This window comes from Cimex lectularius, unplaced genomic scaffold (assembly GCF_000648675.2).
Source record: "Cimex lectularius strain Harlan isolate CLEC.00 unplaced genomic scaffold, Clec_2.1 scaffold290, whole genome shotgun sequence".
NCBI classification, from domain to species: Eukaryota; Metazoa; Arthropoda; class Insecta; order Hemiptera; family Cimicidae; genus Cimex; species Cimex lectularius.
In genome coordinates, this window is record NW_019394207.1 from 776487 (window position 1) to 803729 (window position 27243).

The 27243-nt window shown below is 35.9% G+C and overlaps 1 protein-coding gene across 1 annotated transcript in view; it reads right to left on the bottom strand.

Moving 5' to 3' along the window:
- LOC106668552 (synaptogenesis protein syg-2-like) overlaps positions 1-27243 on the bottom strand; it is a 269026-nt gene that overhangs the window by 114936 nt on the left and 126847 nt on the right. Inside the window, exon 3 of the mRNA XM_014397411.2 lies at positions 23150-23260. Coding sequence (XP_014252897.1) covers positions 23150-23260 — 111 coding nt within the window. The remainder of the gene's footprint in view (positions 1-23149; positions 23261-27243) is intronic.

The window sequence follows — 27243 nt, forward strand, 5'->3', positions numbered from 1 at the left end:
CTACATTATAACCAATCTGGTCGTATTGAATTGAACTGTTTGGTCCAACCAAGCGTTCCAACGTACAAAACGTCCACTCACTCTAGTCCAAAATCCATCTTATCATTGCCCAATTTCCCTAATTCGTATCCTTGAACGAACCCCACACCTAAAGGCATTTTTTCTTTTGGCTCTTTGAAAACTGAATGAAACAATTTTGCTGGATTCGTTAAAGGGTGTTTCATCCGGGCCAAACAAACTTTGGGGCTGAGCAACGCATTCGTACCACGTTGTCACTTGTAGTTTGAAGGTGATTATGAGCCCAGCTCCAGTGTGCGTAAATAACGAGGCCAGGGATAACGCAATAATCAAATTGTATTAAAACTAAAAACATTATTTCTCTGTAAAAAAGATTTCCCCTTGACAAATATACTACATTTCGCATTTTTCTCCTATACAGTCATTTATTATTGAGAGGCAATTGATTTGTTTATCTCTCCTATTCGACAGAAAATTGGCGATTTGCCGTGTAAATTTAGATCTCAGAATATAATTTACATTAAATCTTTTTTTTTTCAATTTGGTTATCATTTATTTTAAAAAACTTTCCAGAGTTTTGTGTTTGTTGAGTCGAATCCTGTATACTCTTAGTCTCACAGGTAGACTTTAACCAATAGTAGATTTTTCGCCTCTTTTTTAAACAATTTTATGCAATAGTCTTATCTTTAAGCTGAGATAATAATTCTTATCTACATGAATTACAATATTATAATATACGTTATATTTATAAAGAAAATTAATTTAACAAATTTGTTTCTTATTAATTTTTCTTCTAGGGAGATTTGTGATTTTTATAAATTATTTAAAATGTTAAAATTTATGTTATTTAGTTTGCGCGGCTATTTACTATGTATAAATTGTTAAATTTTATTTCCTGTTAGTTTCATTTAGCCAGAATAACTTTATTACTAGTACATCCTAAATCTTTAAACTTTGTATTTATCTTTTTTCGTAAGTTGCAGAAATGATGACAAACTATTTAATTGCGCTTTCGTTTTTCCAGTTCGACCGGGACTCTTTTCATTTTGTCTATTTCCAATGCCTTCCTATTGAAATCAGGTTTATATATTTCAAATGATTTCTTGAAAATAACCATAATACCTTTTAAAAGCTGAACATCACAGGGAAGGTAATATTCCCTTAGTATAATATATATCAATCTTATCGACAATTGATATTGAATAGCATGGATTCATGGCCTAATTTTTTGTTCAACTGAAAGTACGAAAATTCTTTCAGTCTGAACAAGCTTTCAGTTTAATATCTGAAGGTAATAAAATAATATCGACTGTTTCAAATTACACGACGAGATAAATTTAATTGTAATCCTATTTGATAAATCATCAGAGCTACAACTGTTCAGACAGGGCTTACAGCCGAGAATGATCAAAATTACAATAAAAAGCGCATAAGAAGGAAGGGGTTTTAGATTAGTTATCAGGAGACATAGTGTCAGCAGTGTCGGATTACTGTTTCCTTTCCTGTAACTCCTCCCTCCTCAGGATGAAAGCTGTCCTCAGCGTAGTAGCTTGAGGTCCAATTTTGATGCTGTGGGATGTTTGCTTATCTCTTCTGCGTTGCGCTTAGTCGACTCTGATAATAATAATAATGCTTTATTAAACATTAAAAAAAAGGAAAAAAGACAATTTCGATATCAAGGCATTTAAGGCCATGGATCTTGGATCCGTCTGCCAGAGGTCGTTGATTAAATAATCAGAAACGAAAAAATACACAATCTAATAAAATAAAAGTGATAGCCTGCATAATAAAAAGGGAAAAAACAGGAGAAACAACAACTGCCAAAATGCGAAAGAGAACAGAAAAACAGGTTATACAATAGAAATCAAAAATTAAACGCATTAATTAATTCATATCTGTAGTTCCATGCATGCCTAGCGTAACGAATTAAGGGCCGCGAATTTGAGCCACTCAAAAACCGTAACAGGTCAACCCTGGGGAGAGTGAAACTTCCGAGATGCAACAACCGAATCTCACCCAGGGATGAGCACTCCGCCAAGAAGTGGGATACAGTTTCAATAGAGCGCGAATTACACAAAGAACAGATTCCCAATTCCCCTCTGATCCAAACAGCCGAGTTTAAGTGCAAAACCTCACTTCTTAGCTTAAATAGCCATCGCAACTCATTGAGACAAAGACCGTCAAAATTATCTTCATGTAGGTCGAACAATCCAGGAGAAATTTGTACCTCCTTGTAAAGTGTGAGATGCGCAGATGCTTGGACACGTGACGCATTCTTCGTGATGTTGTTTTGAAAAATGATTATGCCAGTCACAGAGGTTGTGTAAGGATATGAGGAAGGGCAAGTTGTACTTTTCAAACAAATATTTCCAGTGAGCGAACCATGAAATGTTAGACTTTATGACCGCCAACGATGATATTTTTGTGTATCTAGTATCGGGAGACATCAGAACTTTCACAATATAGGAGTAGTGAAGCTTAAGTGTATACACCAAAATTAAATCCAAGTTGGTCTCTAAATATAATATATAGTTTGGTGTACCAGATGGCAATGTGAACAACTTTCTTACACAAAAACATTGCACTTTTTCTATTGTGTCAAACTCTGGTATCCCCACATTTGACAGCCATAGCACAGAATTGCACGACTTATCGCCTTAAAAATATTATACTTGACTGTAATAGGGATAGTTTCTTTGAGTAGGAAGGCTGACCATGTGTTATTTAGACCTAATTTAGCCACTGACGCTTTCCAAGAGAAGTGCTTTGTCCGAGAGAGTCTCGGGGTAAATATGACTCCTAAATATTTATATTCGTTTACAATCTCGATGAGATTGCCCCTGAAAAAAAAAGCGATCCAGAGAACTCAACCTACCTCCTCTCCTAAACACGATTTTGGACTTCTCTAAATTAACTAACAGTGAGGTTCCACTGTTCATAGTAATGTTCAAATAGTTTGATATTTCTTTTTAAGCCAGTTGCACTATCCGATAGGATAACTATATCGTCAGCATACATTAATATTTTAATTGACGTATTACCTATACGAATTCCACATTCCAGGACATTTGGGAGGTCATGTAAAAAGAGGGCGAACAAGATTGGGCTCAACTGGCAACCCTGACGCATTCCACAATGCACTTTAAAATCTCTGAAATACCCTCCTTACCACGCACACTCGCAGAAGTCACAGAGAATAAGGATTTTAAAGTGTTGACCATCTTTGAGGAAAATCCTAAGTCAATGAGTGTTAAAAACAATCCCCGACGATCTACACCATCAAAAGCAGCTCTCAAATCCACAAAGAAGCAATACGTCTTCTGCTTTGGTTTCAACAGTCTTAAATTGACTACATTGGCCAATACTGACAGATTGTCACTAGTCGAGAACCCTTTTCTAAACCCCATTTGACTTTCACCTAGAAGACGTTGGCATCAACATAAACTTCTAACCTTTTGAGCAGTAAGCAAGAAAAAATCTTGGCCACACCATTCAAACATGCAATGCCTCTGTATTTAGTGGGATCATTTTGTTTAAAAAGAGGGAAAATAATCGATTCGCCAAAAGAAGAAGGTACTGAACCATATACATAAACATAGTTATAAAAACAAAGGAAATATTCTTGGAATTGACGTGGAGCATATTTAAAAAACTCATAAGGATCTTTTAACTTCTTTTGTACCGAGAGTAGTTCCTCAAGTGTGAATGGTGCATCTAGAGAACAGTTAAAAATCATAGGTTCTGAATAGAAGTACAAATTTTTGTCCGTTTTTAACGGATTCAGAAGTAGACGAAAGTGCTGAACCCATGCATCCAAGGATACCTCACCACAAATGAATGTCTTTCCTTTAAACCTGTTTATCAATTGCCAAAACTTCCTTGAATTTTTTACCGCTGCTAATTGTGAGGCAGCGAACGCCGTATACTCTTGTTTTTTCTTTTTACAGAGATTCTTATAAAAACCGCTCGCCCTCATATAACTTTGTCTCACAATTCCAGAGTCCGTTTTGCGAAACAAATTCAAAAGAGCAAACAATTTCTTCCTGGCACAGTGACAAACTCGATCAAACCATGGATTTTTATGTTCATTTTTGATAAATTCGACTATTCTTTCATTCCCTGCAGACTTAATGACGTTTATAAGTGCATTTAGTTGGTCTTGTGGATCTTTTGTAGCACAAGGCAACTGTTGGTGTAAAAGACCTAATATCCTTGAATTATAAACTTGTTCAAAATCCGAACTCCTGCTCCATCCACTTTAAGAGTTCCCAGAGGGACTTTGAGAGATATAGGAAGATGATCAGAGAAGATATAAATCGTTAACTGAACATCCCATTGAACCGACAAAGTCACCATTTGGGTCACTAGGAGACCTCCCATTCAACCAAATCGTTCTCATCATTAAATTCTAAGAATTGTCTACCTGTTTTATTAATCACCTTGTCCTTAGACGATCTGCACAACCCGAATTTCGAAAAATATGGTCCAGTTTCCTCAGGGAAAGACTGTGCTTCACTTACTCTAACATTTCCCAATAACAATTAAATTGCTTAGATTACTTAGTCGACTCTGATGATAGCCGCTGTTTTGCTAACATTTGAAGAAACAATCTTCTATTTTTAAATAACAGCTAACATATTACAACCAGCGTCATTACTAACAATATTACATATATAATTTTATAATGGTTAACTGGCAGTTGAACTAATTCTTCCAATGGGTCTACATTAATATTGGATGTATGGATTGTTTCAAAACTTATATATTTTTTTTTTATTTACTGGCCTTATGATCTTTGCATATTAGCCATGACGAATTCTTATATATGTTGTTCAAATTGGGGGTTATCGGGAAAAAAGGGCGTGGGAATCGAACCCACGACCGCGGCGTGAGAGTCTCTCATGCTAACCACTCGGCTACCGCGGTCCCCCAAAAACTTATATTTAGATGTTTACATACAATTGGGATAATATAATTTTTCGTAATAATTGATTCAAAACAATGTATGGTTTAGCACAGTTGTTAAGTGTTTCACTTTCGTTTAATTATATTAGTGCTGTTTCTTGTAGATATACAATATTCGTATTATTATGATTCTTGATTGTAATTTGTTTGTTATTATAAGATAAATATTGATTAATGACGTTAACATACTTAATAAATGATTTTGGTTGAAGTATGATGTAAGATTTACAATTTTTTGCATCATTTTCCTCTAATATTCTCTTTATATATGGATTATTTAATCTAGACATATTATTTGCAATAATAATTATCTTTTAGTAATGTACAGTCTCCTGCAAGTAACCCCTCGTGTTTCACAATAAGAAATGGATGCACATTTGCGGTGATTGTTTTACCTTCCTGGTCCATTGGGTATGCTTGGAATAAATAAGTTTCGAATGTAGGGGAATATAAGGGTAACTGGATGCAATAAGAAATGAAATCGCTATGAATTGAGCAATGTACTCTCCCTATTTGCCATAAAATCTCTGGATCCTTTGACATTGATGATACATGAGTTTTTGATGTTAATTCGCTAATTTCTTTAAGTGTTATTATACTGGAACGGATTACATTTGTTTTACAAAATTCCAAGCTATCAGCTATGTCCTTTATTCTGTTATATAGTATTTTATTTTGTTAGATAGCGACGTAAATAGGATTGTATATTTCTGAGTAAGTTCTATTGCATTTGTTGTGTTTTCGAAATATTTAAGATAGTTATATAATTTTACATTATTTTCTTGAATAATTCCTATATCTTTACTGAATTCTTTAATTAAACGTTTGTTTAATGACAGTTGCTTTTCTACGTTGTGTTCTAAGGTATATTCATTTGTTTGAATTTTCATTAATATTTCGTCATATTTTTCTTTGTCGTAATGGTCCATGTTTTCAGTTAGCCAAGAGATTGCATTCCCCAAACCATTAATTAATCCTCTTTTGATTCTAAAATTGTTATTTCTTGTGTTTAGGTGAATATAGTCCAGTTTGTTCTGAGTGTCTTCTAAGTATGATCTGAGTGTGTATACTTGATGAGTTTCTATGGTTTTTTTTTGGGGGGGGGTTTGTTCAGTAAGATGCGAATGTTGTCTAATTCGTCCTGTAATATGACACATGAGTTTTTGATGTTAATTCGCTAATTTCTTTATGTGTTATTATACTGGAATGGATTACATTTGTTTTACAAAATTCCAAGCTATCATGGTGCATATAGGTGTATGATCTGTTCATTATGTAAGAATCATGAATTTTTGAAACTTCTATGCCAATCATTTTGTCAAGTTTTGTCACTTTATAACAGACCGTCATGGGATGTAGAAGGAATATTAGTATCATCTTGACCTGAAACAGATTTAAAATCGGTATTATTTTTTCTAGGTCTTTTTATTCTATTGGGATGTATTTTAAAAGGTTGTTGTCTTTTGAATTTGGGGTTAGTCGCCGTCTCACTATGTGGGTCAAAGTATAATTCCATATATTTTGGTTTGTCTTTCTTATGGTAAGTTGTCTTTGCAAATATTTAATTGGGGATTGTGATATCTTTTTCACGCTGTGTGTTTAGTCTTTATGTTCTCAGTTCTTTCTCTTTTTCAATTTTCTCTTTTATAATTCTGTGTATTATATCTAGTCGGTCTTGGTATTCTTTTGCTCGTTCTTCAGTTATAAATTGTTCCACCATGTTGGATGTGTAAGGGTTATTAGTAATTCCGTATGTTATTTCCATTGGGGTAATTTTCAAAGTCGAATTTAGTGTGTTATTAAATGCGATTGTGGCAAGTTTCATATTCTCCACTGTTCTTTGGGACCTTTTTTGTAATTGTATTGTGTTTAGTAATTCGATTATGGTTGAATGTGCACGTTCAATTAGACCTTGTGAGTCTGGATGTCCCGGGGTTATGTAGTATGGCTCGATTTTGTAAAGGTTTAATAAATTTTTAATTCCAGCATTATCAAATTCCCTACCGATATCCACTTGGATCGTTTTCTGTATCGGGTATTGGGACAAATAATCTACAATATGTTCTTGGATTTCTAATTGGTTAAGGCTTTTAAGGGGAAAGGCTAAAAATCTTTTTGAGAGACAATATATTAGTCCTTTTTAAAAAAAAGATAGTTCCTACTCACAGTAAGTTGTTTTGCAACGATCCGGATTGCGAGCCTTTTAGCTCATCATCAGGTTGAAGGACTTCTACAACCACGTCTCTCGACATGAATTGCCAAAGTGAACCCGCTGATACCTCCGCCAACGCGACGTTCCAATTAGCAGCTGATTTTTAATGGCGCTCAATTTGAACGTGCGAAACGCGGAAATTATAACACAAATAAATATTATACTAGTAAATACTTAATATTATTAAATTACTATAAAAATAATAACAATTAAAATAAATTAGTTTAATTCTTTGGATGTTTGTTGATCAAAATCTGTTATATTATTAATGCATTTATCACCACGTTCAATTTTACATTTTTTAATTTCAAATTTCTCAAACCAATCTAGTTCTTTCCCTTTGTTGAAACTATGTATCATTCTTGTACTTAGATTTGAATTGAAATTATGTTTTGTTTCTTTTAGATAGTCCTTAACAACAAAACACAACAAAAGTAAACGGGGATAAACAAAAAAAATATACACAAATTTGTAATTATTTGTAACATGCACAGGTTATTTATTTTTTTTTTTTGACTGGGGCTTCCGACATCTAGGTCATTTCAGCCCCCAACTATGTCTATATTCTATTTACCCTTTCAAACACTACATTCATACAAATAAATACATTCATACAATACACTCATTCCGTTTGGTCGGTGGAGTATTTGATATTCCTCCACCGACCTATACTCAAACTAATCTAGATTGGGGTCGATGGAGTACTTTTATAAATATTCCGCGATCGACCTCGAACACACATACTCATACGCTCTCAACGTTCGAGGGGCGATGATGACGTTATATTTCACCCTCACCCTTCGCCATTCACGCTAATAAATACATGCACTCAGACAAAACATATAGACACACCGTATACATATAAGACATATTGTATACAATACAAAAAACCAATTTCCCCTAAAAAGCGGAACAGGGGGCTCTGAAACTCGCTACCGTGCTCGAGAACTCTTCTTAAATCCGGCGGCATGCCTACACGCTCTCTGTATGGAGCCAAGGCATGACACGCCTCTATTATGTGGGACACATCGAGCAACCTTTCTCCGCATAAGGGGCACCTGCGCGGGCTTTGGCCCAAAAGCAGGTGCTCATGTGCCAACCGGGTATGGCCAATCCTCAGTCGGGAGAGGACGATCCCTCGTCTCCTGTTCAGGTTCTCTGAGGGCTATCTACCGGTCGTGCTCTTGACTCGCAAGTGCCTCTCCGACGACCCCGCCCACTGACGCTGCCATCTTTCTTTTATCATATTTTTAACTGCGTGTTTAGCGTCAGGGGGCCTGATCGCGATGGTCCGATCCGGAGGGTGGGACGTACCGGCTTCGCCGCCTCGTCCACGCGTTCGTTACCCTCCTGCCGACGTGTCCGGGAATCCAGACAACAACCACCGTTTTTCCGAGAGGCTCCAGCTCCGCGGATTTCTCTAACAAGAGCACGACGAGAGGGTCTACAGAGAACCTGTCGCGTATAGCCCAGAGAGCGCTCAGAGAGTCGGTACATACGAGGAAGGCTGAGCCCTCCGCGGTCCGCACCGCCACGAGAGCGTGCCAGATCGCATACAGCTCTGCTGTGTATACGCTGCAATGAGGGGGCAACGACCAGAAGGTGGCCGCTCCCTCGCTATAAACAGCACACGCCACACCATAGTCGGTGTTGGACACGTCTGTAAAAATCAGACGAAAACCGGCGTATCTATTTCTAAGTTCAAGGAACTTAGCCTTGCATAGGTATGGCGGCGTACACGATTTGGGCAAGTTCGCCAGATCGTCGCGGTTGAGTACGGCCGGAAAAGTCCAGGGGGGTGTCGGCCGGTGGCTCAACCGAAGCACCGTCCCCAGCGCCAATCCGGCCCTCCCCAAGGACTTATCGAAGCGAATCCCGATGCACAGGCTATTAACACATATTATAAAATTTATGAATTATAAAAAATGTATATAAGATACAATTTCATGTTTCGTTTTGTGTGTACATCTCATACAGATTGATATGAAGGGGACTTTCTTAAACGATTTCTGTGAGTTTATTCAACATAGTATCCTGGTTAGAGGAAATATGAGTCTCATTTGAATAATTGGCAATAGGAATGAAATGTATTCAGTCCATTCTTCTTCAACCAGGGCAGGAAAATTACAGTGTTGGTGTTGAACGATGAAGAGCCTCTTACATATCTCCTCGGCTTTATCTTAAACTGCGAGGTATAGACCCCAAATTACTACGATCCAACGTTAATCTATTATCATCTAATTACCTAGACATCGGTCTATTGAATATTTGGATAATTAATAGCGATATGTGAATTTAAAGAAAATCAGTATCAAATGAAATATCTTACGTTATTATGTAAAATTTCAAAAATTATTTTTCATTAGTATTATTAATTTGAGATTTGTCATATGATTGACATGACACAAATTATACACAATTTCGTTGTTATAATATTTACATTGTTTTAACAATTGATTCGAGTTTTAGGATATTCTCTAATTTCATTACAAATGGAAATCCATCGGAATAATGTTTTAATAATCTGTTTAATTCATTAAACATATCTTTAGGTTTGATTATAATGGGATGTAGTCTCTCTAGATTACAAAATACGATTGAATTTTCTATATTCTTTAGCATATCAGAGATTAATTCGAATAATATAACAAGTTGATTAAGCATATTTTCTAAATCTAATACATAAATTTCCTTACTATTCTACCTAATGATTCTATTAAGTTCTAAAATTTGAGTTTTTAATTCTACATTATTAATATTTACTTCTTTAATCAATTCTTTATCATTTTTATTAACATATTGTTTACAGAATATTGGTTATTTAATTGATAATTAATGTTATTTACATTGTTCTTTACATCTGCTAACATTTTTTTCATAATTTTCGCCATCATAGGCGTCCAAGTTACCTTTTATGAATTTTACAATGGATCCTATACCGTTTATTATACCTTTTTTTATACTAAAATTTCTTCATACAATTAAGGTATTTAGTTTTTCACTTATTACAATGCCTTCATAATTGATAGTTTTAAAATAATTATTTAATTTTTTCTTTATATCAGTGTCGTTTTTTGTCAGCTCAAATATTTTCAAATAATTAACGTTTAACTCAATGAATTTGGTTTTAATTCTGTAACATTGTAATGAAAGAAAGTGTTGTGCATTTGTTGGATTTTCGCTTTTCCTAGCATTATGGGTAGGTAGATATCCAGTCCATTTGGGTAACAGCTGAGAATGGATCTGGAACAGCGTCAATTTTTTGAGTAGTATTCCAAGGTCTTTGAACATCTGTCAAGTGGATTTTACTCTGTGTGTTATAATGTTGTACGTCTATTTCACCTAATTTCAGAGTTTTGTTGATTGATTTTAGCGTTTGTTTTTAGTTTTACTTTGTTTNAAATACATATATATATATATATATATATATATATATATATACTTTTGTACTGCACAAAAGGAATGTTGGATTTGTATTTAATTTGTATTTACCGTTTACTAGGTCGAATTAAAAAAATTGCTGGACAAGAATTTTTTTCTGTATCCAACTCTTGTTAAAATTGACGTATCCTCTACCCAAGGGGAAGGTAATACACATGCAGCTGTAAATGTGTGTCTTCTTAGTCGGGACACCAGAACGAGCGAAACGTCATCGACACGAAAGTTTTCCGCAAACGGTGGTTGTATTTTGTTCGACAAACAAACGGGTCTGAGGGACATCTATCGTGTTACAAATACGCTCTTTTTCGTCAACATTATGCGTTAGCAGGAAGGTAACGTAAAAGTTAGAGACGAAAAATAAAAGTCTACTGAGATGTATAAAAATAATACTCCTCATTTAAAAAAATAATATTCTCGTTCATATTTTTACATATGGCAGGTTAAACTAAAACCTTTACAAGTCAATTTTCAAGAGTGTTGAGTTTTCAGATTAACATATTAAAATATTATTAATAAAATTAATTGTAACAAAAAACAACGTTTTAGGATTACAATTATTTTCACTGACTACAAGAAAAAAAAAGAAATATCTTGTTTTTGTAATTAAATCATATTTTAATCTGTTAGCATTGCTCATACAAATGGCCTAAGGATGTAACAAAATTTATTATATGATCGATGTTAAGGCTAGTACACTGCTGGTCATTATATTTGTGTTTCCATATTGCGTCCCCTTAAATGTTTTTCTTCTTCGTTTTATGGGCCAATTATCTCTTATCGCTGTTTGAAGATTTATTCAATATATGTTGGCTCAAGTGGCGAATGTAATTTTAATTAAATCGACTAATTTTGACCTCGTTAAAAAAAGTTGCAAGTGTTATTGCTTGCGGCATGTGTGATGTCTGTCCATGGCCTTTTTCCCTCCATCCAACACATTTTAAATAGGTAATTAAATTACGGACCGGCCCGCATGAACAAATGTAACCCTGACACGTAACCGTCTCTGTAAATGGCAAATTACCCTAAACTCGGCAATGCCACCAAGAAAACTCTCAGCCATGCCCCAATTTAACGAAATGTCAATTTAAAGAGGGCAGCCGTAAAGCGAATCCACTTTGTTCATCTTGTCTATCTTTCTCGGCGAAACAAAACAACTTCCGAAACGATGTAATAATGTTGAACTGCCGATAAGGTGGTCACCATATCGTTTCCATGGGCAAGTGATGCCCAATGTCCACAGTCCGCGGTGTATTTTGTTTTCTCAAGCCTGAGCTCTTGGTAAATAATTATTGTTAATTATTCCCTCAGTATTAATGCGTAAAATGGATGTTTGCCGGAATTTACCAAAATTGTTCTAATGGGCCTTTTATTTTCTGTTTAGCAATTAAACAAATTCAAAGCAAAGGAACATAACAAAACGTTCAGGGCATGAATATAGAAATCTACCCGAAATAACTTACAATACAGATGCCCATGTTTGTTAAAAAGGTTCTATTCATTTTAGCTTTGAACATTAAGCCAATAAGGTAAGAATGATTCTTCTCGTTCTCAAACAATGAATATCTACGATGAAATGAATTACAGAAAAAAACCCTTTACGAATGAACCATTGTGAAACCGCCCCATTAAACTCAATCAAATAAAATGAAATCGCAAATTGATTAGTAGTCAAATGATAACCCAGATTTGTACACTCGTCTAATGGAATGAAAATGGAGCTTAATTTTGTTAAAACCCAAGCTACGACCAACTTCCTTATCGAAGGCGGGTGCAAAGAGTGGAGGACAAGACAGAATGAAGAAAAATGTACACTGTGTACGTTCTCATTGAAAACAGTCTCGCTCTCTGCTCTACATAAACAAAGAAATACCGATTTCCTTGCCGGCAGAAGATTGACGTGAATACCTCCACAAGAATTAAGACACAACAACTTATCAGAAGACTGGACAACTTCGTATATTTCTAGACCCGAAATCCTTCTTGACCGTCTAAACTAAACTAACCATATACAAGACTTTACTGCGACCACTTTGGACATGCGGAGTGTAACTGTGTGGTTCTGCCAAGCTATCGAATATCCAGCGCAATTCATCCAATCAAAAGTCCTCAGATAGATCGTCAATCTACTTACTACGTTACTGACCGCACTGTACACAACGACCTCAATTTTTTTTCGATGAACTGATCTGTTCCCAAGTACAAAAGATTCACACCAACCTCTCTATCCATCCTAACCCTACTGCTTTTTTTAGGATTTTAGTGCTGGGACCGTGTGAAAAAATACGGTACAAATAAAATCATTTAAAAACAGTTTAATAACAGCAACACGCTCAAATATTCTGCTGTTTTAAACTTTTTCTGAATTGTTCAGAATAAAACCTTTCAAGGTTCCTTTTTCTTACCCATGTATCAGTGTTTCCATAATAAGTTTCCATTAAAATTCTCCATCAATGAAATCCAAGAAATAGAGTCATCAGTTGGATTTAGATCCCTACATTCTATAATCCATCAACGAATTCGAATTTTGAACGTCTTATCATCCCTTGCACAAAAGCAGCGTTATCCGGGTGAGCTCTTTGACATGACAAGAAAGCCGTTTGAGTTAGACCTGTAAAATGTTCCAGGTTAACTCCACTAGGTAAGTACTATGTACTACAGTAATGTGTAGACTAAAGTGTATTTATTACTAAATTAGCCATTGTAAAATTAATAGATGGTCTTATTTGACCAACTTTAACAAATGAAATGTATTAAAAAATGCACTTATGGCATCCAGCTTTGGAGGTCAATCAACTAGTAAGCATTTCAATTACCAACGCATACATAATTCCAACCAAATGCCTTACGAAATTTTTTTAACCCCCTTTTTATGTATCACACCTCAAAAGTAGAGAAAGTCACTTTTACAAATCTATCAATTTATTTCTGCACATCCTAAAACATTGGTCCGTCAGCTTAGTTCCACTACCATTTCAGATAATCCCGTGACTAACTGTAAGTGACTAAGAAAATTGAAGACTGATATTGATTTATATAGGCTCAAATCTGCGCACGCATGTACATACATAAACGAGTGCACAGAGTTGAGCTTATAAAAGTGTTACCCTAAGTGTCCAGTACTCAGACAAAAGCTACTGTTTTGCCGAGACGCTCCAGTTCATGGTACCTCTCCAACAAGAGTTGCGGGAGAACCTGTCACGAACGTAGTAACCGCGATGATGGAGTCAGTAGTGACGAGGTAGGCAGAACCACCATCGTCATCAATAACTTCAACGTGCGCCAAATACAATCTAATTCCGCCGTGTAAACGCTACAGCACTGGCTGGCTAAAGGTCTTGTTATAAACGCGCCGGAGATCGCTCGAGGGCCCTGGTAGTAGTTTTTTTTTCTGCATATTTCGTTATCAGTCATTATTTATTTGCTCTCTAAGATGTTGTTCTTTATCAATCTTGTTTGTTTTGTTCTTATCGCTCTTTTACTATTGTAATTATTTTACAGATGTACAAAAAAATTAAAACAGTAGTCAAATGTAACTACAGGTAGGCAAACTAGCCTAATTAACGAAACTGGAGCTTCATTTTGTTAACTAACAGTAACCCACATGTTAAATTTACGATCCTTGAGCAAGTCATATTGCTCTTAGAAGGACACTAGTGATTTCTCACCTGTACGTACTAAACTTATCTTATCCTTAATTATAAAACGGGGTCGCCCCTGATAGACATACAATTTCAACTCAATTGCAAATTCCATTGGCAACTGCTCGTATGCTGCTAGATATTACTGACATTTTAAAACTTAAGATTATTCTGGAATGAAAAAAAGTTGAAATATTGAAATCACATATCATCTCATTTGCTTGATAAGTGATACCAACCAAAATTATGCAGTCATGTCAATTTATTAATTTGTTTCAACTAGTGATAGTGCAGAAATAAGTAATAACTAATTGGTGGCATTTATGGATTTGAACAGGATTAACAGTGCAAATGGATCAGTCAAATCGAAGCTGACTGGCCTTCTGTCGAGTTTGTGATAAGTTTGAACTGGTCAATATGTTGAACGACATTCGATTGTGTCATCAACTGATTGCCAAAGACGCAGACCCCGTAGGAAAAGTCCTCAGGACAACCGTCTCTAATAAATGTCTTTAGAACCTTTACAGCATGCATTTCCGGTAAAGAATTTTCGGAGTAAAGGAGTTGTCGAAAAGTACATTACGATCTCGAGAACTGGTACAGGAATGTCAATATAAGATTTTGATCAATATTTCACCTACTACTAGAATAAACTTTTTTTTTAACTTTTGAAACAATTCTGAAGAATTTATCAAATACATTACGGGGGGAATTGAACACCCTTAATATTTTATTTAATTCTAAGACAATCTCTTATTGATTATATTACAACAATATGTGGTTCGTTTTAAATGGTTAGAGGTGAATAAAACAAAGATAAAAGGGGTATTCACGATCTTTGTGTTAGCCATGTTAGGTCGTGTTAGATAGAGAAAAATGATGACGTAGACTTGTAAGAATCGGCTAGTTGCTCGATCTAACAGGTAGGTACTTAAAAGTCGAAGGTGTAGTTGCATTGCTATCCGTTAGGGAGTAGGTAACCAACATGGCAGCCATGGAATTTAACGGCTGTATTTTGTTTACACGTATTTATATTCTTAAATAGAAGTCAAGCGTCTATGGCACGGCACATACCCAGAACAACCGTCTGAAGGGTCTTCCATCGTTACCAAGATGCTGGAGGTTTCTCAAGAAGGCAAGAGAGATGATCGTTCTATTGTTTCGAATGTACTCCTCAATCACCATTCTACCGCTGTTGAGATCAAGCAATGACTTCAACAAGTTAGAAATGTCAATGTCAGTACGTACTGTAAGGCGAAGACTTTCAAAAGCTGGATTACGTGCGAAAAGGCCTGCCACTGGGCTAGAACTTCTTATAAGGAACAGAACAGGTTAAGTTGCGCAAGAAATCACATCAATTGGTCTGAGAAAGATTGGAAAAAAATCATGTTTTCGCAGTCAAGGGTTTGTTTGAGGTCTTCTGACGGACGAGAGAGGGTTTGGAGAACAGCAGGAGAGCGATATTTTCCTGCAACATTTTCACTCCCGGGATGCTATAGAGGTAGTGGTGTTATGGTTTGAGCGCATGCATTTCTAGGAAGATCCCCCAAACCTGATCATGGAGAGTTCCCTAACAGGTGAGTACAGTGAAGATATGTTATCAGAAGAAGTGGTTTCTGATATGCCACTAATTGGCGACGGTTTGATTTTTCTGGATTACACTGCAAGGCTCCACTGTGCTAGGACCGTTGGTGGCTACTTGGAACGGGCATCAATTCAATGTTTGTTGAGTGGCCAGCAGTAGACCCGACTTAAGTCGCCCAGTGGTGCCAGAAAATTTGCAGTAATGAACAATGGTGCTGTTGGAGGTGTACGAAAATAGTCGAATGTAAGCGGTGATCAACCCAAGAGAAGGAAATGCCGCTTAGTTGGATATTTTCTTCATTGTTTCCATAGCAACATTTTTGGTAAAATTGTTTTACTTAGTTTAATTTTTATTTACTTTTTTATTTAGCTATATCATATATTTTTCTTTAAAATTATCTAGTGAACAACAGAAAATAAAAATTATAACAATTGCTAGTATTTTTTAAAAAAAGGTGGCCACATTTTTGCTTGTCTCTGTAGACCTTTCAGCCATTTTGGAAGGGATATCTAAACCTTGTCATATACCGTGCATTCGGAAGTGCGCATTTTTCAACGCAAATGTTGTTATCTTGTGTGTGTGTTTGAATGAAATGTAGTTTGAGAAATAATATTTAGATTTAAATTTAGTGGCACTAAAGTTGAAAAATTACGATTTTATGTTAAAAAAAATCTGATTTGCGTCTAAAATTCCAAAAATGATAATATCTCCAGTAAAAGTAAAGATGGAAACCTCGTTCTGGTGCCACTGAACTACGTTTTATTTAGTGAATCGACCATGGCAGTATTGACATTTAACCCTGTAACACCCTGTATAGTGTAATACACACCGGAGGGGAAGAATTAGGGATAATACTTGTAAAGAAGGATTAATTCCTTAATCATTATCCTTAGTTCGTCGTATGTCGATTTGGTTTGGCGCTTTCCACTTCTCTTTCGAGGGGGTCTTGCAGCATACCCCAACCTGACACCAATGAAAGCTTCCCGCAGTGGCAGAATGAAAGATATAATACTTCTAAAGCTATTTTATATGGACAGGGGGTAACCCAAGAGAAAGCTACATACACTCTACAATATAATAAGCAAGAACAACTTTTTATTGAGGAATCGGTAGCATCCGGCCACAAGGGCCCACATTAAAATGAGTGGGCGCATCTCTTGACCGATCATCCTTATGCCTCCGAGGAGAACCCACACGCTCTATTCCTCCGTACAACTCTAAGAACCGAATCTCTCTGAAATTGGACTGCCTATGCTTCCTTCCAAAATTACACGGCTCTTCCCTTGCACCGCGGCCAGTTTTTATTCAATTTTGGTAACCGCTGCACCAGCGGTCCTGCCGCGGTCGGGAAGGAATTGGGGATGAGGTGATTGGCCCATTACCAGACGTGGGTGAGAACAAGCTGATTTGCACTCTACTGCAGCCTAGGCCCGGTCCGGAGAGAATTTGGGGACGCGGTGATTGACCCACCGTGAGAACGAGCCGATTAGCAATTTCCACCTATTCGCATTCTTATATTGGAGTGTCATACTGAATGACTTTTAATAGAAGTCAATTATTTTTCTACTTAGCTGTTGTATATCCTTATTGTACTTAATTCTACAGTTGTGAATGTCAAATAAAGCAAAAAAAAAAAGAAACTAACACGAAACAGTCGGAATATAGTTGTTGTAATAAGAACATATCAGAAAACAGAGTCCCGTAATGATAGCGACCTAACTAAATCGATATACGAAATCTAGCCAAAGGTTGGAAAATTTTACGCTGGAAATCACAAGGACAGGGAGATGTAAATTATAGTTTCATAATTCTTAGTCATTCATTGCCAATTTGAAATGGTCATTTCAACTGTGGCAATTGCTTTTCTGACCATCGTGTTAACCAACTTGTGGCGGTTAAAAACAAAACTTTTAAAGTGAATTAGGGCTAATAGGAAATGTAGTTAGAGCGTAAAGCCTGTGGAAATCAATGTACCCGAAATTGGATATTAGAACTGTCCGGGCACGGCTGGAGATATGATTTATCTGTAAGCATAATTACCTGAGAGTAATCAAATCAAGATACCCCTCATTAGGAACACTCTTGCGTACGTACTAAATTCGTTCGTTATACCAATGCCCCCTAATCATTTATACCAATTTAAAATTTCAATACTCCAATTAATTGCATTTCGATTTCCAGGAAAATTGAATTAAATATTGTCCAAAAACATTGATATTTACACATGTTTGTGTTAAACCCTTTTGTCATTTAGGTTTTGATATAAATGAACACGATGAAAAAAATCTGTGCATTTGTGATAATCATTGTTATGTTCATTTTAATACAATTTGGCCTCAGTATTTGTCTACCAATGACTGCAAAATTAAATTTCATTGTTTTCGTCCAAACAAATGCGCTCAACTTTAAAGGAATTATCATTGAATTTTTATAAATACATCCTTACAACGATTAAAACATAACGGTTCATGATAAAGGCTGAAAAATCGATATAATGCTTGAGTAAAATTTCAGTATGTAATGTAATCAGTGTGTAAAATTTCAATATGTAAGTGGAATAAATTTAATTAAACGGAAACAGGCGAATTAATGTGCGTTGAATGAGTGTGATTAATGAGGATAGAAACCCTTGTGGAAAACGAGTATAAAAAGCCTTTGCATGGCTATGTCTTAATTCGTTTTTTTTCTTTTTCTCAGGGACCGTTCAAATTAAAAGACATTAATTATTCTCTAGTGATGAGCTAACTTTGATTCTAATAGATGAATTACGAGTTTAATTCTCATACCTAATTCTTATAATATTTTGATATATCGTAGGACCTGTACGTAGACTTGAGGCACGGCGGCGGGCACAGATCGCTATATAGTATAGTGTATAAAGTGTTGGTGTGTGTTTACGTTGTGTCTGGGTAGTGTTTATGTTAATTTATTGGAATGAATGTAATTTATTAGCGTGAATGGAAGGGGTTGTATACTCCAGCCCCGTCGGGGCGAGTGTGTGACGTCTGGAAAGTAAAAGTAAGTTTTAGCGAGAATGGAGTTCATTCCCGTCCCGAGGAATATTGAGTACTTTGTAGGAGTGAATGTGACGACTGTTTGTGGTGATGTAGGTGATGTACATATATTTATTGTCTGTTTTATGTCTATTCCGTACTTGATAACCACAGGTACAAATTTTAGGATATCGCCTATTCTCATACATAAGAAGTACAACACGGACCCCGATGAACACAGCTGTTGGTCAACTAACCCCTAAACTTCCTGCATCATTATTACAGTTATTATTTAAGTTTGTGACAAATTAACGGGGATGAATAACAGGCAAAGTAATGAAAACTGAAAATCTGGTCACAAGCACGTCATCATCGTAATCTATGTAAAAATAGTAATGAACAAAGAAGAAAAAGGTACATTTTGACACGTGAGTCTTAATCGTTGTTATGTCTAAAGGGGTAACCCTAAATGAGGGGAGAATTTCTGAAAAGTTTACTTTTTTAATTGACTATATTTAAGTAAAATAATCTCCTCTCCTCGTTCTAGCTCTTTTTTGTTAAGTTTATTTGCGTTCCTTGATATTTAATTTAATTTAATATTAATTCTCTTACTTTCTACCGTCGTCCCTTTTAATCTGGAATTTCCTTTGACATGCGTCTCACCTTTTTTCCCTCGGGACAGGCTTTACCGGCAATGCCAGTTTATGCATTTCCTACCGTCCATAAATCTCATATTTAGTCTCATTAGTTATTAAAATCAGTTCAGCATCACTTAAAATTATAGCGTTGATTGTATTTTCCCTCAAACAATACTGGGCTAATGAATATTTGGTCAAATTTGATGATTGTAATTACTATATTCAATTATTATGGATTAATTTCATAATATAAAAAATGTTGACATGAAAGTAAAATAACTGTGCATATAATAATCATGTTTGTTGAAAAACTGTATTTCTTCATATTTCGGTACAATTTTCTCTCAAAACCTTCACCATAATAAAAATATTCTTTTTTAAATTTTGCAGGACAATAATCGCCAAAGAAGCGAGGAGTGCATTAAAAAATACTCAATACTCATAAATGGAGATTTATTTTTTTTACTAAAAAAAATTCAAAAATCTTTTTCACAATTTAGTTATTGCAAAACAAATACAGATTCACTAGTTTTAAAAACCCGTAGCTATAAATTCTTAATATGATATTAAAAATTAACCATTAATTAAAATAAACAATAGTAAATGAAAAGAGAGGAAATAGAACAAAGAAAATCCTGGGGTTCTACTATGGTATTATGGGTCAACTATGGGAAATGGTAACGGTAGGTGCCTAACTATGAGCACCTCATGCCTCTCGACCTCATTGCAACCATTTTTTTAAGTCGAATTGCTAGTTGTCGAAACATGTGCACATGAAATAAATGACAGACATCGCAAGTATGCAACAATAATTATTTTATAATATAGCCAGGCAGGTCCAAAGGCAACCAGCCTACGAGATCAACTTAAATCTAATCAGAAACAGACTAAATTCCATAAACAAATACAAATGGCCTAACACTATGTTTGATCACAGGTGAATAGTGAATTTAAGGCAACCAGAAAAGGCTAATTGAAAAAATAATACAAAAAAAAGATGAACGTGGATACTCAAGAGATCCTTTTTGAATGATCGATTCCCGATTTGTTTTTATTGTCTTACCTAATCCACCCTTCATATTCTAAATTTCTACAGTCTAATTTCTTGAAATAAATGTATACAATTCTAACGATTCTTGTAAAAATACCATACACCAAACTCAATTTTCCTGAACTGAACCAAACAATCTCTGACTTCTCTGACTCAAAGAAAATATTAGGCTACGAGAAACCATTGAACATAAGTATTGAAAAAAGGGCTAATTGAAAAAATAAAATGAAAAGATCAACATGAAACTCTTCTGTGGTATACAAATAACTCGAACATAAAAAAGGTTCGGGTATGAGCATAAAGGCGTCTAAATTTGTGCACATACATAGTTATCTGCAAATGAGAATAACAAACATCATAACAGTGCAACAATGAACATACTATCAGATAGCCATATAGATCTTAAAGCTCTCCAAGCTTACAAGATAATCTAAAAACTCGTCAAGAACTCTCTCAACTTCCAAAAAACTGGGATTCGCAGATAGCCTAACACTATGATGGGTTCAGGTAAAGAGGGAATTTCATGCAATCAGACCGCAGAATACGACATAAAAAGGGAACCTCGGACAACAAACAGTCTAAATCTATTTTGTAGCATAAACTATAGTCACATTTAAAAAACTGGAATCTTAGGGAACTAAATAACACAAAAATTACTACGAATGTATGCCAGGTATGAGGCAAACAGAAAGAATTTTAGAGTATACTGAGACAACAAAATATTCACAGCAAGTACCCTGCAATAGCTAGGAAAAAGCTATGGTACTTAGAAAAGCCATTTATTTTCTATTGTTACAAGACCTTAGTTACAAAAAGATTGTAATAGACTAAATTAAAAACTAATACACTAAGAAAAAACCCAACAAAAATAGAACTTTTTTGGACTCTCTTTGAACAACTAAATGATCTCAAAAAATCACTGAACTACAGTAAAACTTTGGAGTTTGATACATAAACAGAAGGTACACGCTTCTCTGATGAAAAATAAATGTTTATCAAAATCAACATGCATCACATAAAAGCGGAGTTAATCAAAATAATAGAGAAACAATGTTGTCCGAGAAACGTTCGTCCAGTACTTCTTCAAATAGATCGTTAATGTATTTCAATAAAATCTTAGCTTTTTTACGATGTTAGGCATCAGTTACTAACCAGTATTTTAAATTTTACACCATCAGAGATAAACACAGTATCTATTTCAGAACAGGAACATGTAGACTCAGCCGCAGCTACGCTAATATCATAAATCAAATTCAATATCAATAACATACATCTAGCACACAAAACAATACAACATATAAAACAATCATTACACTCCACACATCAAACAATTCTATAGAATCTAAATCTCCAACAATTCATCTCTCCTTTCCCTAATAAACCCGTCTATAATAATTCTTAATGGCTAACCAGGCCCGACTGACAAAACATTACCCACTTTTTCATTGTCGAACCCTTTCACCTCAAGGAAGCCGGCTACTCATAGAAAAATGGATTTCTATCCCTACTTCCTTCTCCACTCCTTTAAAATCAAACATGTATAAACAAAAAACATTAATATCTCAGTAACTCTCTCACCACGACACACAACAGTGACACATCTACACAGAAATCACGCAATTTCAGTGAGTACAAATATTTGAAATAAACCTAAAATTTCTATATTGCGAACATCATTGTATAAATTCATTTTAATATCTTAAATGTATTTGTATAATGCGAACAGTGTTTGTAAATCTCAGGCACTGAAGATGATCTCAACAAAGATCGTAACGTTGTCACGATAAAGAAACTGTTTTTAAAGCTACATCACACCAGACTGCACCTCTCGATCTCTAAATAATCATTTTAAAATAAAATAAAACTAACCTTAATGATTTATTTGCATACATTACTATTTATAAATAAAGACACCTTTTGAAACAATCAGAGTTTTCAAAACATAAAATCATCGACGTAAAATTGAAAAGTATATTAAGTATTTGAAAAAAAAAATCCTTACTTGTTTGTAATGAAAATCGTAACTGTAAAGTTATTCTTACCGTTCAATCTTACCGGAATAATTTAGTGATATGAAAAGATTTAGACAACTATTTTCATTTAAATGATGCTGGGGAATAAGTGATTTAACGTTACATTAATAATGCCAAACATTCCAACTGCCCAGTTCTTAATTCTACGAAAAATACTAGATGCTCCATTTTATATATCGAACCTAACTACACACACAAACTTCCATATCCATTTCGTTCGAGATGAAATCCATTCCCATTACCGCAAATTTCACAAAACCCTCCCAACTACCGTAAATCAGCACATCAGAAACCTCGCATCCCAACGAATCCCATCAAACCCTCCCCGCCGACTGAAGAGACAATGACATCGAGATCTCCTAGGAACTGATGGTGAAGATAGTGAAAGTGATACACGAGTATCAATTAATCAGACAATATTTTAGTCATAACAATGAGTATTTTCTCCGCTCTTGTTTTTAATTTTGTATATATTACCTTGCTCATTGTTACTTGTTACCTACTTGAAGGTAGTTGTAATGTACTACAAATAAAAAAAAACGTTAATAACAATTACTAAAATATGTGTTAATTACCTCCTGAAACTATACAAGTCAGCTTCAGCTCCGATCCCTCTTCGTACGGGCCAGCAACGGATGGCACTTCTTTTCCCCTGTCGTCGAATATCGTCGGCTTCTGGGGAGGAACTGCAAAAAAAAAAAAAGACTGGCTGTTATAAATAACGAAAAATCAACGCAAATTTTGTGTTTTGTTGTATCATTAATATCAATAATTGAAACAGCCGGCCACATTTGTGTCGTGCACCTAATACTCCACCTATATAATTATTATAATGGATGGCTCGCCTGGGATCTACGTACGTGTTAGGGTCTTTATCACCCCCTGGTTCGCTATGACTTGCTCTTATATACCGATTTATTTCTGGAAAGTAGGTCAATTTTTTTTACAAGTCGCAGCAGTTTTTCACTCCTGGAGAAAACGACAAACTTAGCTTGTTGTACACCCAGTTCACATACTTTGTAATCGTTGTTACGAAGAAGAAAATGTATGTCTGAACATAGAAAAGTTTATTTGTAATTTCAAATAAAGTTTAGATTGTAGCAGATTTTTAGTTGATTAAAAAACTTATTGCATTCTACATAACTATTTTCTTAAAACATCATGTAATTTTTCTTGATATTGAACCAATATGAAACCTGAGTTCTCATTGACAATTAATGTGTGCTGTTCCACTTTAAATTTCCGGAAATATAATATTGCAACTGTTTGTTAGTCCACAAAAAATGATAGGAAGGGAAGAGAAAGAAGAACGGGATACATATCGTAGACAAGAATTAAAGATATCAACCATAAAAATTTAACAACGTCTGGTGGAGGAACGAAAAGAAAATTATGACCCGAAAATGCATTTTAAAACAAAAATATAATAATAAACGTGTTCACAGTTGATTAAAAAATTAAAGAAACTTAAAGAATATGTAAGACATCAAAAAACATGTAGATCCTAGTAAAGAACAAAAGAAATCAACTATAAAANTCCCGTATGTTTCTCTCCTTTATTAATTAAAAAAGATCCAAAATAACGCGAATCTCCGAAAAACCCTCTGTGCTCCTGCATCGATCTCTTCCACCAGAAACTATTGCGGAGCCGCTTGCTCTCTCAAGGAAGTCTGCTCATTTCTAGAAGAAAAAAAAGAGGCCATCTTCACACACGCTTCCCAAAAAAACATTCAGTGGCGTTTTAACCCTCCTGCTGCCCCTCATTTCGGCGGTCTCTGGGAAGCCGTGGTCAAGTCCGCCAAAAAGCTTTTATATCGTCTTGTTGGGGATAGAGCCCAGACTTTTGAGGAGTACAGTACTCTCTTTGCTAGAATTGAAGCGGTTCTAAATAGTCGCCCCCTCTGCTCCACTGTGCCCGGGGTTGGAGATGATCCAGACTATCTGAGTCCCGCCCATTTTTTGCTCACTACAACTCCCCTCTCGACTCCGGAGCGGCACATGACTGACGAATTTCGCCCTATTTCCCGATGGCATCATCTAAGGCAACTTCTCCAAGTGTTTTGGCGCCGCTGGTCCAACGAATATTTGAATACGTTGATTCAGAGGAAAAAGTGGCATCGGTCGTCCCCTTCGCTAAGAGTTGGTGATGTAGTTTTCTTGCGAGGAGTAGGGACGTCCCCTCTATCATGGCCCATCGGTCGAGTTCAGGAGGTTCACCCTGGCGCTGATGGAGTAACCCGCGTAGCAACTGTTCGTACGTCTGCCGGTTATTATGTCCGACCCGTACGAGCATTGATTTCTCTCCCTTCTTCTGAATGATCACCCTACTTCGCTGTACATAGCTGTATTATAGTTTTGGAAAGGTCCTTTGCATTGTTTTTTTTTGTTTTTGTTTTTTTTTTATGTAGAGGTTTCTCTTTGTTTTTCTCTTTCTTCGAAGTTCGCTTTTTTTTTCTCTTATTTCANCCCCAGAGTACTCGATATTCCTCGGGGCGGGGCCGAACCCACTCCATTCGCGCTAATAACTTACTTTTGCTTTCCAGACATCACACACTCACCCCACAGTACTCGATATTCCTCGTGGCGCGATAAATAACCCCTTCCTTTCACGCTAATAAATTACATTCATCCTAATATATTAACATAAACACCACACAAACACGACACAAACACTTCACACACAACACAACACAGGAAAAACACACATAAACTATATATATTTGAAAGTCCCTATAGCCCTGAGGTACCGGTAAAGCGATTTGTGCCCGCTGCCGTGCACCAAGACTACGCACAGGTCCGATGATATTCCAAAATATTGCCTATAAAAGTCGAGAGTTCTACAATAGAAAAGGTGCTCGACTGTTACTCTATCCTTGCCTAATGGGTACCTATGCGGTCGCTTTCCTGCTAGAAGGTGCCCGTGCGTAATTCTTGTATGACCTATGCGTAGTCTTGTCAGTATGACCTTTTCCTTTTTGACCCATTTTCCGTGAACAAGGGACCGACGTTTTTCTTAACCTGCCACAGTTTGACTTCGTTTTTTCCATTCTTCTTTTATCGAATTTGAAATTAATAATTTGAGATCCCCTGGGCGTATAGGTTGGGAAGCGTCGTGAGGTTCTCTGGCTACTTCTTTGGCCGCCCTGTCTGCTGCTTCGTTCCCTATGTGGCCGGGAACCCACAACAACACCTTCTTCCCAACTCTGTCGATCCCTTGTAATTGTTCTTGTATTTTGTTTACTAATGGGTTCACGGAGCTTATTCTCCTGAGCTTCTGGACCGTACTGAGCGAGTCGGTTGACGCTAACTTTTTATTATGCTCAGTGCGAGGGATATGGCATACAGGGTGAATTGCTACTCGTGCTACAAACTTCTCCAGTAGATTCTTCACCCTAAAATGAACAAAAAAGTTCATATTGTCCATGGTCCGATTCTCAACCATTTCAGAGTAATTTCGCTTTTTATCGATTTTGAAAGATATCACGTCCTGGCGTCGGAAAATCGTGATATCTTTTAATCTAAACATTTCTCTGAAAATCTAATAGCACCGTTGAAATTCCCGTTAATTTTTCAATAAGAAGATGACGGTGGCAAAATGTTTGGGCTAATTTTTTGTGTTTTATTTCAGCCAGAACTACAAAAAGAGTGGAAAATTGTGTAAATCGGAAAGTGTATAAAGTAATCCAGAGTTTCTAATTTTAGTCTCAGAAGGCAGCAAATTTGAGGAAAACTACCTGATTTAATAACGCTTCCAACGCACTCGTCATTTTCTTATTTAGTGGTTGTGAGACCAAGATGTTGATGACAAAAAGAGAAAAAATGGTGGTTCAAGGATTGCTAATGTTTGAGAGTGACTTGCTACTCGTGCTACAAACTTCACCAGTAGATTCTTGACCCTAAAATGAACAAAAAAGTTCATATTGACCATGGTCCGATTCTCAACCATTTCAGAGTAATTTCGCTTTTTATCGATTTTGAAAGATATCACGTCCTGGCGTCGGAAAATCGTGATATCTTTTAATCTAAACATTTCTCTTAAAATCTATAAGCACCGTTGAAATCCCCGTTAATTTTTCAATAAGAAGATGAAGGTGGCAAAACGTTTGGGTCTTTCTTCCTTGACCTTCTAGCTGTTTGTAAACTTCTTAAGCATTACATACTAAATGGGCATTAAATTAAATTAAAAAATTTCAATGGAATTATGATTTTGATTCTCTCTAAAAATTAACGGGGATTTCAACGGTGCTTATAGATTTTAAGAGAAATGTTTAGATTAAAAGATATCACGATTTTCCGACGCCAGGACGTGATATCTTTCAAAATCGATAAAAAGCGAAATTACTCTGAAATGGTTGAGAATCGGACCATGGACAATATGAACTTTTTTGTTCATTTTAGGGTGAAGAATCTACTGGAGAAGTTTGTAGCACGAGTAGCAATTCACCCTGTATAGTTCCACCGTGTACACGCTCGCGGAGGGAGTGACGAATTTTTTGTTTCTCCCTCCGTGTACACGGCACACCCCACGCCCTCTGCCATTTTTGACCCGTCTATGAAGACGGGTCTGGCATCTCTATATTAGTTTTTCAGGGCTTCAAAATTTCCTTTATATACGTAGTGGGGGGTCTCGTTCTTTTTTAATTTGGCCAAATCCCACCGTACGATGAAG